Source organism: Stegostoma tigrinum, chromosome 1, assembly GCF_030684315.1.
Source record: "Stegostoma tigrinum isolate sSteTig4 chromosome 1, sSteTig4.hap1, whole genome shotgun sequence".
NCBI classification, from domain to species: Eukaryota; Metazoa; Chordata; class Chondrichthyes; order Orectolobiformes; family Stegostomatidae; genus Stegostoma; species Stegostoma tigrinum.
In genome coordinates, this window is record NC_081354.1 from 96,714,148 (window position 1) to 96,726,770 (window position 12,623).

Here is a 12,623-nt window from a genome sequence, read left to right on the forward strand (position 1 = left end):
GACTCAGACATTACAGCTGGTGGCATTCCAAAGGCCAATAGGTTTTCTAATGGTGTTGCACATGTCCCAAGGATCTATGTTCAGTCAGTGATGATTCACTCTGTCTTAGAGATTTTAATTACGAGATAATACATTTAGAAAGCAGGTGCCTCAAACAGCTAAGTGACTTCTAGGTGACTTGATAGAGGTGTGCAAGATGACGAGAGGCACGGATAGAGTGGACAGCCAGAGACTTTTTCCCAGGGCAGAAATGACTATTAGAGGGGAATAATTTTAAGGTGATTGGAGGAAGATATTGGGGAGATGTCAGAGCTAAGTTTTTTACACAGAGAGTGGTGGGTGTGTGGAATGGGCTGCCAGCGGTGGCAGTGGAATCAGATACATTAGAGACATTTAAGTGACTCTTGGATCGGCACATGGATGATAGTAAAATGAAGGGCATGCGGGTTTGGTTGATCTTAGAGTAGGATAATAGGTTGGCACAACATCATGGGCTGAAGGGCCTGTGCTGTTCTGTTCTATGTTCTATGTTGTTACTTCTTTACACTTGCTAGAAATCCAAATTCAAAAGTATATATCCACTGCCAGTCACCCAATTATTTTAGAGTCATAGAGTTGTTATAAGGCACAGAAACAGACCATTAGGTCCAACTCATCCAGGTTGACCAGATATCCTAAATAAATCTAGTCCCATTTACCAGCATTTGGCCCATGTCCTTCTAAACCATTTCTATTCAGATGCCCATCCGAATGCCTTTCAAATGTTGTAATTGTACCAGCGTCCACCACTTCCTCTGGCAACTCGTTCCATATATGTACCACCCTCTGCTTGAAAAAGTTTCCCCTTAGGTGCCTTTTAAATCTTTCCCCTCTCACCTTAAACCTATGCCTCTAATTTTGGACTCCCCTGTGTCAAGGAGAAAGCCTTATCTATTTACCCTATCCATGCCCCTCATGATTTTATAAATTTCTGTAGGGCACCCCTCAGCCTCCGATGCTCCAAGGAAAATAGCCCCAGCCTATTCAGCCTCTCCCTATAGCCCAAACCCTCAACCCTGGCAACATCCTTGTAAATCTTTTCTGAACCCTTTCAAGTTTCACACATCTTTCCTAGATCAGAATTGCACACACTATTCCAAAAGTGGCCAAACCTGTATCCTGTACAGCCACAACATGACCACCCAACTCCTATATTCAATGCACTGACCATTGAGGCAAGCATACCAAATGCCTTCTGCACTATCCTATCTACCTGTGACTTTACTTTCAAGGAACTATGAACCTGCACTCCAAGATCACTTTGCTCAGCAGCACTGGAACCTTACCATTAAGTGTATAAGTCTTGCCTGATTTGCCTTTCCAAAATGGAGCACTTGACATTTATCTAAATTAAACTCCATCTGCCAGTCCTCAGCCCATTGGCCCAGATGATCAAGATTTCATTGTACCCTGAGGTAGCCTCCTTTGCTGCCCACTACACCTCAAATTTGGTGTCATCTGCAAACTTACTAACCATACCTCCAAAGCTTGTTTATAATTCAAAGAAAAAGGTTTTACATGGTAGACTATTTAGTAAGGTTAGATCACATTGGTTTCAGTGTGAGTTTGCCAATTGGATACAAAATTGGCTTAACGACAGGAGACAGAGTGGTGGTGGGGTTTGATTTTCGGACTGGAGGCCTATTACCATCAGTGTTCCACAGGGATTGGTTCTAGGTCATCTTTTGTTTGTCATTTACATAAATGTTTTGAATGAGCTTATAAAAGGCATGGTCAGTATGTTTGCAAATGACAACAAATTTGGTGACATAGTGGACAGTGAAAAACGTTTTCTAAGATTACAAAGGGATCTTAATCAAATGGGTCAATGGGTTGAAAAATGGCAGATGGAGTTCAATCTGGATAAATGCGAGGTATTGCACTTTGGTACACAAACAAGTGTGGAACTTATACAACTAATGGTAGGGCCTTGCATAGTGTTGTAGAACAGAGATACCTAGGGGTTCAGGTACATAATTCTTTGAAGTTTGCGTCACATATAGACAGGGTGGCTAAAAGGACGATTGGCACGCTTGATTTCATTGCTCAGTCCTTTGAGTATGGGAGTTGGGAAGTCGTGTTGACGCTGTACAGGGCATTAATTTTGCCTTTTCTGGAACATTGTGCCCAGTTCTAATCACCCAGCTATAGAAAGGATATTACTAAGCTGGAGAGAGTTCAGAAGATATTTACCAGGCAATTGCAGGGTATGGAAGATTTGCATTATAAAGAAAGGCTGGATAGGCTGGGACTTCTTTCACTCGAGCGAAGGAAATTGCAAAGCAACCTAATATGAAGTTTATGAAATAATGAGGGGTATAGATAGGGGTAATGGTGGTCGTTTTATTTTCCCCTGGGATGGAGGATTTCAAGACTTGGGGGTACATTTTTAAGGTGAAAAGAGAGAGATTTAAAACAGACTTGAGGAGCTGTTTTGCTTTATACACAGAGGGTGGTTCACATGTGGAATAAACTTTCTGAGGAAGCGATGGTGCAGGTGCAATTACAGCGTTTAAAAGACATTTGAATAAGCACATGAATATGAAAAGTTCAGAGGAATAGGGACCAGAAGCAGGCAGGTGGGATTAGTTTAGTTGGTGGTTATGTTTGACATGGACTGGTTATACCAATTCTCTGTTTCCATGCTGTATGACTCTATGACAGTAAGAAAGATATTTGGCAGCACGTTGTGGATTGTTTTGCTTTCTGAATGCGAAAGTTTTTGAGGAGGTTGGATAAAATGGCATTTTTCAGAGAACTATTAATTTTACTCAATACCTCATTAATTTTCTTGGTACAATCTAATAAAGGGGACTGTGAAGCAACTCGTTTTAGGATTCAATCAACCTTTTGTTTCAGTTTTTCTCCCTTGATCTCAGGATTTTTCAAGATAGGAACATAGTCAAGAGCACACCGTTTAGCTACTTGACATGGTCCCACCATTTAATCAGGTCATTCCGTTTTTTAATTCAATTTCATATTCACCTTTTCCCAAAACTCTTAATCTCTTCATTCAACAAAATTTGATCATTCTCCCTTAAAATTAACAATGGAATAAGTGTCAATTTCTTTGCCCCACACCTGTCTCTTATTTGTGTACTATTGTTGTTCTGTTGTAATAATTCCATTTGCAGCTTAGTGTCATGGTGGGTGAGCTCCATCACAATAACACTCACTTCACTGGATTTTCATCCATGTTTTTTATGCAGTGTCATTATATCACATGCAAGAACAGAAGACATTATAATTCATCCTTGAAAGTTGCCACCCAGGTTGACAAGGCTGTTAAGAAGGCATACGGTGTTTTAGCTTTTATTAATGAGGGATTGAGTTCCGAAACCAAGAGGTTATGCTGCAGCTGTACAAAACTCTGGTGCGGTCACACTTGGAGTATTGCGTACAGTTCTGGTCACCGCATTATAAGAAGGATGTGGAAGCTTTGGAAAGGGTGCAGAGGAGATTTACTAGGATGTTGCCTGGTATGGAGGGAAGGTCTTACGAGGAAAGGCTGAGGGACTTGAGGCTGTTTTCGTTAGAGAGAAGAAGAGGTGACAGGTGACTTAATTGAGACATATAAAATAATCAGAGGGTTAGATAGAGTGGATAGGGAGAGCCTTTTTCCTAGGATGGTGACGGCGAGCATGATGGGGCATGGCTTTAAATTGAGGGGTGAAAGATATAGGACAGATGTCAGAGGTAGTTTCTTTACTCAGAGTAGTAAGGGTTTGGAACGCTTTGCCTGCAACGGTCGTAGATTCGCCAACTTTAAGTATATTTAAGTCATCATTGGACAAGCATATGGACGTACATGGAATAGTGTAGGTTAGATGGGCTTCAGATTGGCATGACAGGTCGGCACAACATCAAGGGCCGAAGGGCCTGTACTGTGCTGTAATGTTCTATGTAATTGTTAGATTATGTTTTGAATAACTTGTAAGCAGATTAATTATGGACCGAGCTATGTGATTCTTTTGTTCACAAAGAACTGTTCTTCACAAGAACTTTTGATAGGCCTTTTATTTTGGAAATTGAGATAAATCAGAAACCCATGTGCTTGCAAACAAGTGAGGAATTGGTTGCCAAACGCTGGTTAATGATTACTGTCAAAACTTATGTAGCGTTGCTCAAGAGGACGTCATTACGATTGTGTTGGAGAAAGCATTCTAAGTGAATGAGAGAATCACTTATGGAAACTCTGCATTTCACAAAAGAATTTTGATCTGTCAGAGACCTTTTCTTCAGTTTTAAAAACATAAAAGTAAAACAAAATTCAAAATTTCAGAATAAATACCGAAAGACTGCAGATGCTGTAAATCAGGAACAAAAATAGAAGTTACTGGAAAATCTCAGAGATAATAAAGTGTAGAGCTGGATGAACACAGCAGGCCAAGCCGCATCTTAGGAGCACAAAAGCTGACGTTTCAGGCCTAGACCCTTCGCCAGAAAAGGCATTGCTGCGAGTGTGTGTTTCAGGAGTAGCAAGGAGAAACGCTTCTGAAGGGTTTCAATGTTCTGGATGTAGATATTATCACAGTTGGGGCCAAATTGGGAAGGCTTGAATGTGGACTGTAGTCCATTGGGGATGATCTGGTTCCATAGGCAGGTGCTGAGGAAGGTGATGTGGCTGTGGTACCTGGTTTGCTTCAGGACATGGTCGAGCAGTTTCAAGGCCAAAGAGACCACAAGAGAGTTGCAGTGGGAGAGAGATTCCCTGAGGTTTGTCCGGAGGAAAGAGGGTAACTTCTTCAGGTGAGGCATCCCTAGAAAAGGCTTTGCAGTGAGGTTAAAATTTTATCAGAGATGATGGGAACTGCACGGGAACTTTATTACTGGAAAAGTTCGACATGTCTGGCAGCATCTGTGAAGAAAAATATCAGAGTTAACGATTCAAGGCCAGTGACCCTTCCTCAGAACTGATGGTAGCTGGGAAAACATTGGTTTATATGCTGAAAAAAGGGAGGGGTTGAGGAAGTGAGTAAAGGATAGAGCCCAAAAAGAGAGAAGAGCAGTACAATGAACAAGGAGTTGGTAATGATCTGGCTGGGAGAGTGAGTAGTTGTTAATGGGGACTGTTAGTGACTAACAATAGGTGGCGTGCAATGGCAGACTATGTGGTAACAAGGCCTAGTGTGTGGGCTAGGGGGCTGGGACATGGGAGTGTTTAGGCCCTAAAACTATTGAACTCGATATTGAGTCCGGAGGGCTGTCGAGTCCCCAAGCAGAAAATAATGTGTTATTCTTCCAGCTTGCATTGAGCTTTGCTGGAACACTGCAGCAAACCAGAGACAGAGATGTTGGCCAGGGAGCAGGGAGGTGCGTTAAAGTGGCAGGCACCATGTAGCTCAGGGTCTTCTTTTGTGAGCAGAACGTAGATGTTCTGCAAAATGGTTACCCAGTCTATGCTTTGTTTCCTCAGTGTAAAGGAGACAACTTTGTGAGCAGTGAATGCAGTGGACTAGATTTTGGGAAGTGCAGGTGAAGTGTTGCTTTACCTGGAAGGTATGTTTGGGCCCTTGGATACTGGGGAGGGAGGAGGTAAATGGGCAGGTGCTACACCTTCGCTGGTTATAGGGGAAGGTGCCATTGGGCTGTTGTGGGGGTTTTGGGGGGAGGTGGGAGTGGAGGGGGGTGGTGTTGGAGGTGAAGGAAGGCGGACAAGGAAGGTGAGGGGAATGTGTGTCTGGTTGTGGCATCTTGCTACAGGTGGCAGAAATGACATCTGATGATCTTCTGGATGTGGATGCTGGTGGAATGGAAGGTAAGGACAAGGGGAACCCTATCGCTGTTGTGGGTGCGACGAGAAGGGGGTGAGGGCAGAAGTGCGGGAGATGGGTCGGACCCAGTTGAAGGCCCTGTCGACAATGGATCTGGGGAATCCTTGGTTGAGGAAGAAGGCGGACATTTCAGAGGCTCCCTTGTTGAAGTTGGCCTCATCTGAACATATATGATGGACATGGAGGAACTGAGAGAATGGGATGGAGTCTTTACAGGAAGCAGAGTGAGAGGGTGTATAGTCCAGGTAGCTGTGGGAGCCATGGGTGTTATAGTGGATATTAGTGGCTAAATTTCAGAATGTCTTTCCAAGTCATTTGAAGTTTAAATGCGGTACATCCTGGAGAGAGTGCATTTGAAGAGGAGGTAATGAAGAGATAGTAATTTCTGTTGATATCTTGGCACTAAATCAGATTGGAATAATAATCTATAATTTAAAGAGTGATGATAACTGTTAATTAGTTTGTGATTAACACTAATGGAGCTTTTATCTGTATCTAGCAATTCAGTCAGACTTAATGTATGTATTCCAGTAGCATCATGTTTTGAGAACAATCATTAAATGACTTTACATATTGCCAAATGTTTGTTAAAAACATATAATGTTATTTTATATTTCAGGCCTATTCTTGGCTTCAGGAAGAACTGGGCCCCAATTCTGAACCAGTTGTAACGGTGAGATTTTTGGGAACAACAGAGTTAAGTACAGAGCTCAAAACACTGCTGCAAAGTCTCTGTGAACAACTAGCCATTAACTATCGATGCCTCATACACAATTATCCTCAAAAAATACAAGACCTGAGGGAATTGTTCATAAACCTTCTGAATGAGTCTTCATTTCATCGACCACTGGTATTAATTTTTGATGCTCTCGAGCAGCTTTCAGATAGTGAGGAGGCACGCAAATTGTGGTGGCTCCCCATTCAACTTCCTCGTTCAGTACGTGTGATATTATCAACTCTGCCAAACAAGCATGGCATTCTACAAAAACTGAGGTGCTTGATACAGGACAATGACAATTACATTGAACTGCCTCAACGTGACCGGAAGATGTGCAGCCAAATTCTTAAACATCAGCTTTTACAAGTGAAAAGAAAGGTCACTTCAGGTCAGCAGATCTATGTCAATGAAGCACTCTCAAAATGCACTCTGCCTATGTTTGTTAATCTCATTTACCACGAAGTCAAGCAATGGAGATCACACAAGGATGTCGATGACACTTCCCTTTGTGTGACAGTACACGAAAGTATTGAGCACCTTTTCTGGTCCCTTGAAAATAAGTGTGGCCCTAGATTGGTCTCAAGAGCACTTGGCTTCATTACAATGTCCAAAACTGGACTGAGTGAAATGGAGCTGGAAGATGTCCTTTCACTTGACAATTATGTTCTTAATGAAATCACAGCAAGCACTAAACTTCAGAATCCACTGCGGATACCATGTTATTTCATCTCAAGATTGAAAGAAGAGCTACGTGGTTACTTAGTGGAGAGGCAGGTGAGAAGTGTCACACTTCTAGTGTGGGCAAATCGGCACCTTCACCTGATTGCTCAGAAACTATACCTGCAGAACGAGGAAGAAGTACATGAAATGCACAGCACCATGGCCGATTACTTTTTAGGAGTGTGGGCTGGTGGTAGACCAAGGTTGTTTCATCCTGAGCAAAGCCACAACCAAACTCTGGACATTAACAATAAAAGCATTAGTGATGAAAAACAAATTGGTGAAAAGACATTTGACAGGCAAGCCCCTGAGCAGCCATGGGTCTTCCAGTGCAACTCATTAGAGCCCGATATCTTTTTTGTGAATCATAGGAAAAGTACTGAACTATTGCATCATCTCACTAGAAGTGGGAGGACAGATGATCTGATGTACAGTGTCATTATGAATTTCAGTTGGCTGTACACCATGATCAAAATTGGCCACCTTGACAAAGTCCTTTCTGACATTGATCTTGCTTACAATTATTCACAGGAGAAAGAACTGAAATTTCTGGGAAGAACACTGCGAGGTATCAAGTTGAAAGTTGTGAAGAACCCAGGTTCTCTGTCTGCTGAGCTGCAACAAAGACTTCTACCTGTTGTTAGCTCTTTGCCAAAGCTTAGACACCTTCTTTTAGAGTGTGATAAGGATGGCCCCAAGTATTGCTCAATAGTGCCTTTACATTCCTCTTTGGATGTGACTTATAGTCCTGAAAGACTCCCACTAACTACCAGCTATATCCATGTGATTGAGGTGCTGCCTACATCAAGCCCCAGTGTGATCATTGCTGCACTGGAAAATGGTTCAATTACCACCTGGGATGTGGAATCACAGCAAATTCAGCGCCAGATTACAACTGCAAACTCAGCCGTGCTAGGGATGAAACTTAGTCATGATGAGAAGTACCTTGTTGTGTCAACAACAAAAAACACATTGTTGATATATGACAATCATAACTCATGTCTGTTATCAGAGGTGGAAGTTAAGGGCTCCAAACATTGTATTGCAGGTGGGGGTAACAGTTTCATTCATGGCTTCACATTATCAATTAACCATGCCCTCGCATGGTTGCAGGGGAGTAAAGATGTGCACGTGATTGATTTAATTTATGGCTGGCCACTCTACCAGTTCCATTGCTGGTATGAAGTGACTTGTGTCCAATGTTCTCCAGATGGTGTGTATGCGTTCTGTGGGCAATACCTGAACACAACCACCATTTTCCTCTTGGGAAGTGGTGAGAAGCTCTCAACAGTGACCTCTGAGTTTTCTGGTGGGTATGTGAAATCTCTTCTCATCCTGGCTGCAGCTCAAGAAATGGTCATGATTGATAATGAAGGCAGTTTGTCCGTCTGGAATATTGATGAAATTACTAACCCTCAACTTATTGAGGACTTTGACTGTCGGGGAAAGGATAATGAAGTAGTGAGTTTAGAGCTGTCAGAAGACCAAAGTGCAATCCTTATATGTAAGACTTTCAGCATTGAAATGTTGGACACTAACATCTGGAAAGTAGCTGAGAAGTTCAAAGCAAAACGAAATGAACGCTTCATATCAGCAGTCCTCTCCAAAAACAGTGATTCAATTATTGCTTCCATGGAACATATGTCTTCAATACTTGTGTGGCGGAGAGACACTGGGCAGTGTATGGCAAGTTTGCAGGAAATCTCAGGGCCCATTGTAAAGTTGGTCAAGTCGAATCTACACAATTTGTTACTGTCTTTGACAACCAATGGTGTCCTTTCTGTCTGGGATATTGACATAATAACAGCAATCTCAAACATTGACAAAACAGGCAAAGCAATTCAAAGTCTTCTCCTGCCAGGCAGAGGTGAACTGATCTACACATTAGATGGTTCAGAATCTGTTCATAAATGGAGCTTCAGCACAGGATACATTGAAGCTGTGTTTAAACATGATGGCATCGTGGAAAACTGTGTTCTCACATACTCCGGAGAGCTGATGGTCACATCCGACGACAAAGGCACCCAATATATCTGGAACACAGTCACTGGGGACAACATCTTTCGCATCAATGGGCAGCGGATCTCCCAACTATTGATTACACACAACGACCAGTTTGTAGTTTCACTGTGTAACCAAGGAGTCTCTAGAGTATGGCGACTGTCCACTGGTCACAAAGTCTGCAATATTCTGGTTCCCATGCGGAATGCATTTATCACATACCCTAACACATTTGTAATTGGTGTTTCAAAAAATAAGCTGCTCGCTGTAAGCTTGTGGACGGGAAGTGTCACAAAGAAGTTCTGCTGTGACGATGGCACGACTATTGTAAATTTCAAGCTTATCCCTGATTCTCCAGACTATGTGGTTTTTATTACTTCCACTGAAACACTGTTTGTTTGGAGTGTGACGGAGGAAGCCGTGTGCAGACGTGTGCAGCTCCCTAATAATTTCCTGAAAAACCTGGAAGATTTTCAGATATCTCCCAATGGGAAACTGGGAATTTTGTCCCGAGGTGATGACAACATTAACATCCTGGATCTGCACAATGGAAAACTGCGCCTCGTTCCTGCCACTGGAATCATCTGGCGTCAGAAATTATCGCGTGATGGTCGTTACCTGGTGTACATTTGCTTCAGAAACAACGGTGAAGAAAATGATAATGGGGCTGTGTCAACTTTAATAGTTGTCAGGTTGGCTGATGGTAAAAATATTGGAGCATGCTCACTTTACAAGACACCTGCTTTTCTTAGTTTGTCACAGCGACACCTTAACATTATTGTGGGTTTTGATGACGGCAGCATCGGGACCTACACTGTGGTCGATCGCGTTGATGCTGCCTTAAAAATTAAAATTGCCACTTCAAACAGTCGTCAGATTTTTAACAACACGTCTCAGCAAGTCAGGCCTAAGCGTGCAAATTTTATGTGCAAGTACACAGCAGACTGCGTTTGGAGAGAATCTTCTGAAGTCTTTGCCAGGGATAGTCCAATTACAGTGTCCGATTCTAGTGATACACTGGAGACAGCGCCTACCAAAAAGTCACCTCATTACTCTGACAAAACAGGCTTGACATTACAGATGGACTACAAATGTCAAAATTTTACAGCAGAAAGCTAAGCCATGTTTTGTGTGTGTGTGTGTGTGTGTGTGTGTGTGTGTGTGTGTGCGCGCGCATGTGTGTGTGCGCAAAAAGAGTCCCTTATACAGAAAAAATGTTTTATAATGCTGAGTGCCATTTTGAAAGTCACTCAAAGTTATTTCTTTTGTGCTTCTTGAGGAATAAACAGTTCTGTCACTTTTAAAAATAGATTTTCGCAATTTCAAGGGGACTAATATCTCAGGTGGTATAGTTATTTCTTCCATCGCAGAATGTTATTGTGACTAATCCCAACTTTTGCTTTTGTTCTTCTAGTTGGAGTTCAGCATGCTCATTCATTTAACATCCACTAACTTACTAATGTATTGTCTCTAAAGGAATTTCGACTAAACCATGTTACTTCAGGCTCAAATTTCCATTGTAAATTTTGCCAAAATAACTTATTTTTAGGTGGGCTTTAAATGGACAGCGCAATCTCATATTTATCTGAATTCTTAGCAAGGAAGAGATGCTATGGGAGGTGGATAGAATAGATGAAAGAACATATTGATTTCTAATCAGGTATTAGATGGAAAGAACAGTGGGTCATTTAATGAAGGTGATGACTTCTTGGATTTCATTCCTTTTTAACAAAGAAATTATAAATTTTTACGTACAAGCTCAGTCACCTGTCAAATGCTGTGAATGATGTTATATGTATGTGGAAAAATACAGTGCATTACATCAGTTCTCACAACCTAGGAATGCTATTATTTATCACTCCTAAATGCATTCTGGATAAGGTACAATCATGTATAATTTATGCTGTGTACTGTTCCACAGAAATTTGGCTCATAAATAAAACAATTATTTCATTAGCCAAAAAGTGGAAAAGTTGAACTATAAGCCACAATTTAGTAATTAACAAATTCAGCCAGATCCTTGCAGATTCCCCACATCTATTGACCATTCAGATCTATTTACTTTTTAAAGTAGCACTTCCTCATGTTTTCTCCAGCAATGTGCATTATGCTGCATCATAGCTGTTGAGGGTTTTAACTCCCTAAATATTAAGAAAAATGGTGGTTCTAATGTACAAATCACTGCAGTTATGATCACATAGCAGCAAGCTATTGTGAACACTTCCCAGCAATTATTGTGTGCCTCCAGTTAAGCTGTAGACTATCGCTCATGTGTTCCGAAATGCTTATCTTAATACACCTGAGAAATATGCTGACTCTAAGCCAGTTGCAGCGATATATGATTCTGCCTTTGAGGTGGCATGCAATGTACCTAGTAGTGAAAGAAAGGCAGTTTTATTAATTATAACACTGTACCAACCGAGCTGCATATGATTTCATACACTTGGTGGAACATTGCTTTAATCATTCAATTACTTAAGCTCATTGTTTTCTTGAATAAGAAAGGATAGCCCTTTAAAAAAGATACTTGGAAAACAACTTACAATTTCTGAATCAGGGACCATTCTGAATATGTATGAAAGGAGCATGTAAAGGAGACTTTCTGTTATATTATCTGGATCTTTTACATGGCTTAATTTTGATGAGTTATTATGAAAACATATTTAGAAAAGTTTTCTATTAAAGCCAACAGAAATTTAGAATAACAATAGGATATTGTTGAGGAGAGTGTATCTTCCACTGCACCATTCACAAGTGCAGTCATAGTATTGGGCAGTGGCACAGTAGCACCGACAACAATTATACATGGCTGATACAACACAAGCAATCATCCAGAAGTACTGAAAATACTTCCTGATTTCCCAAAAAATTAACAGGAGGGGCTATAGGACATTACAGTATCACACTTACTGGGCTAAATCTGGACCTTGTGCATTGGTAAAATATGGATGATCGAGTCGAGGTCCCATTTTATATCTTACGCCACTTTTATTTTTGAATTTTGATTCCTATTGAAGTCGATAGAGAGATGTAAAATGGGCCTGTCTTGCATTAATATGAAATTAAGGAACTACCACATGAAGATCTTTGAGGCTAGGTGGATGTTAATCCCAAGGCCACTGCGTGTGTAGAATCATTGCTGTGTCAACTATGCAGGACGAGTTTGATGGGGGGAGGTGCTGGGGAAATAAGGGAGGTGGGACTGAAGGGTCTAATGACCCTGGGGGTAAAGTGGTGGTGGAAACTGGGGCTGACAATACACAGCTTCCAGTCCTTACTGGTGTCAGCAGAGTAGGAAGGTTTCTACTGGCCAGCCCTTTCCACAATTCATATCATAGAATCCCTACAGTGTGAAATCAGGCTGTTCGGCC

At 41.5% G+C, this 12,623-nt stretch overlaps 1 protein-coding gene across 1 annotated transcript in view; it reads left to right on the forward strand.

The window, feature by feature from the left end:
- Nucleotides 1–11,300, forward strand: part of LOC125466017 (NACHT and WD repeat domain-containing protein 2) — a 108,453-nt gene extending 97,153 nt beyond the window's left edge. The window contains exon 7 of the mRNA XM_048560144.2: nucleotides 6,433–11,300. Within this exon, the coding sequence (XP_048416101.2) occupies nucleotides 6,433–10,371 (3,939 nt within the window). The 3' untranslated portion in view covers nucleotides 10,372–11,300. The remainder of the gene's footprint in view (nucleotides 1–6,432) is intronic.
- The last annotated feature ends 1,323 nt before the right edge of the window (nucleotides 11,301–12,623 follow it).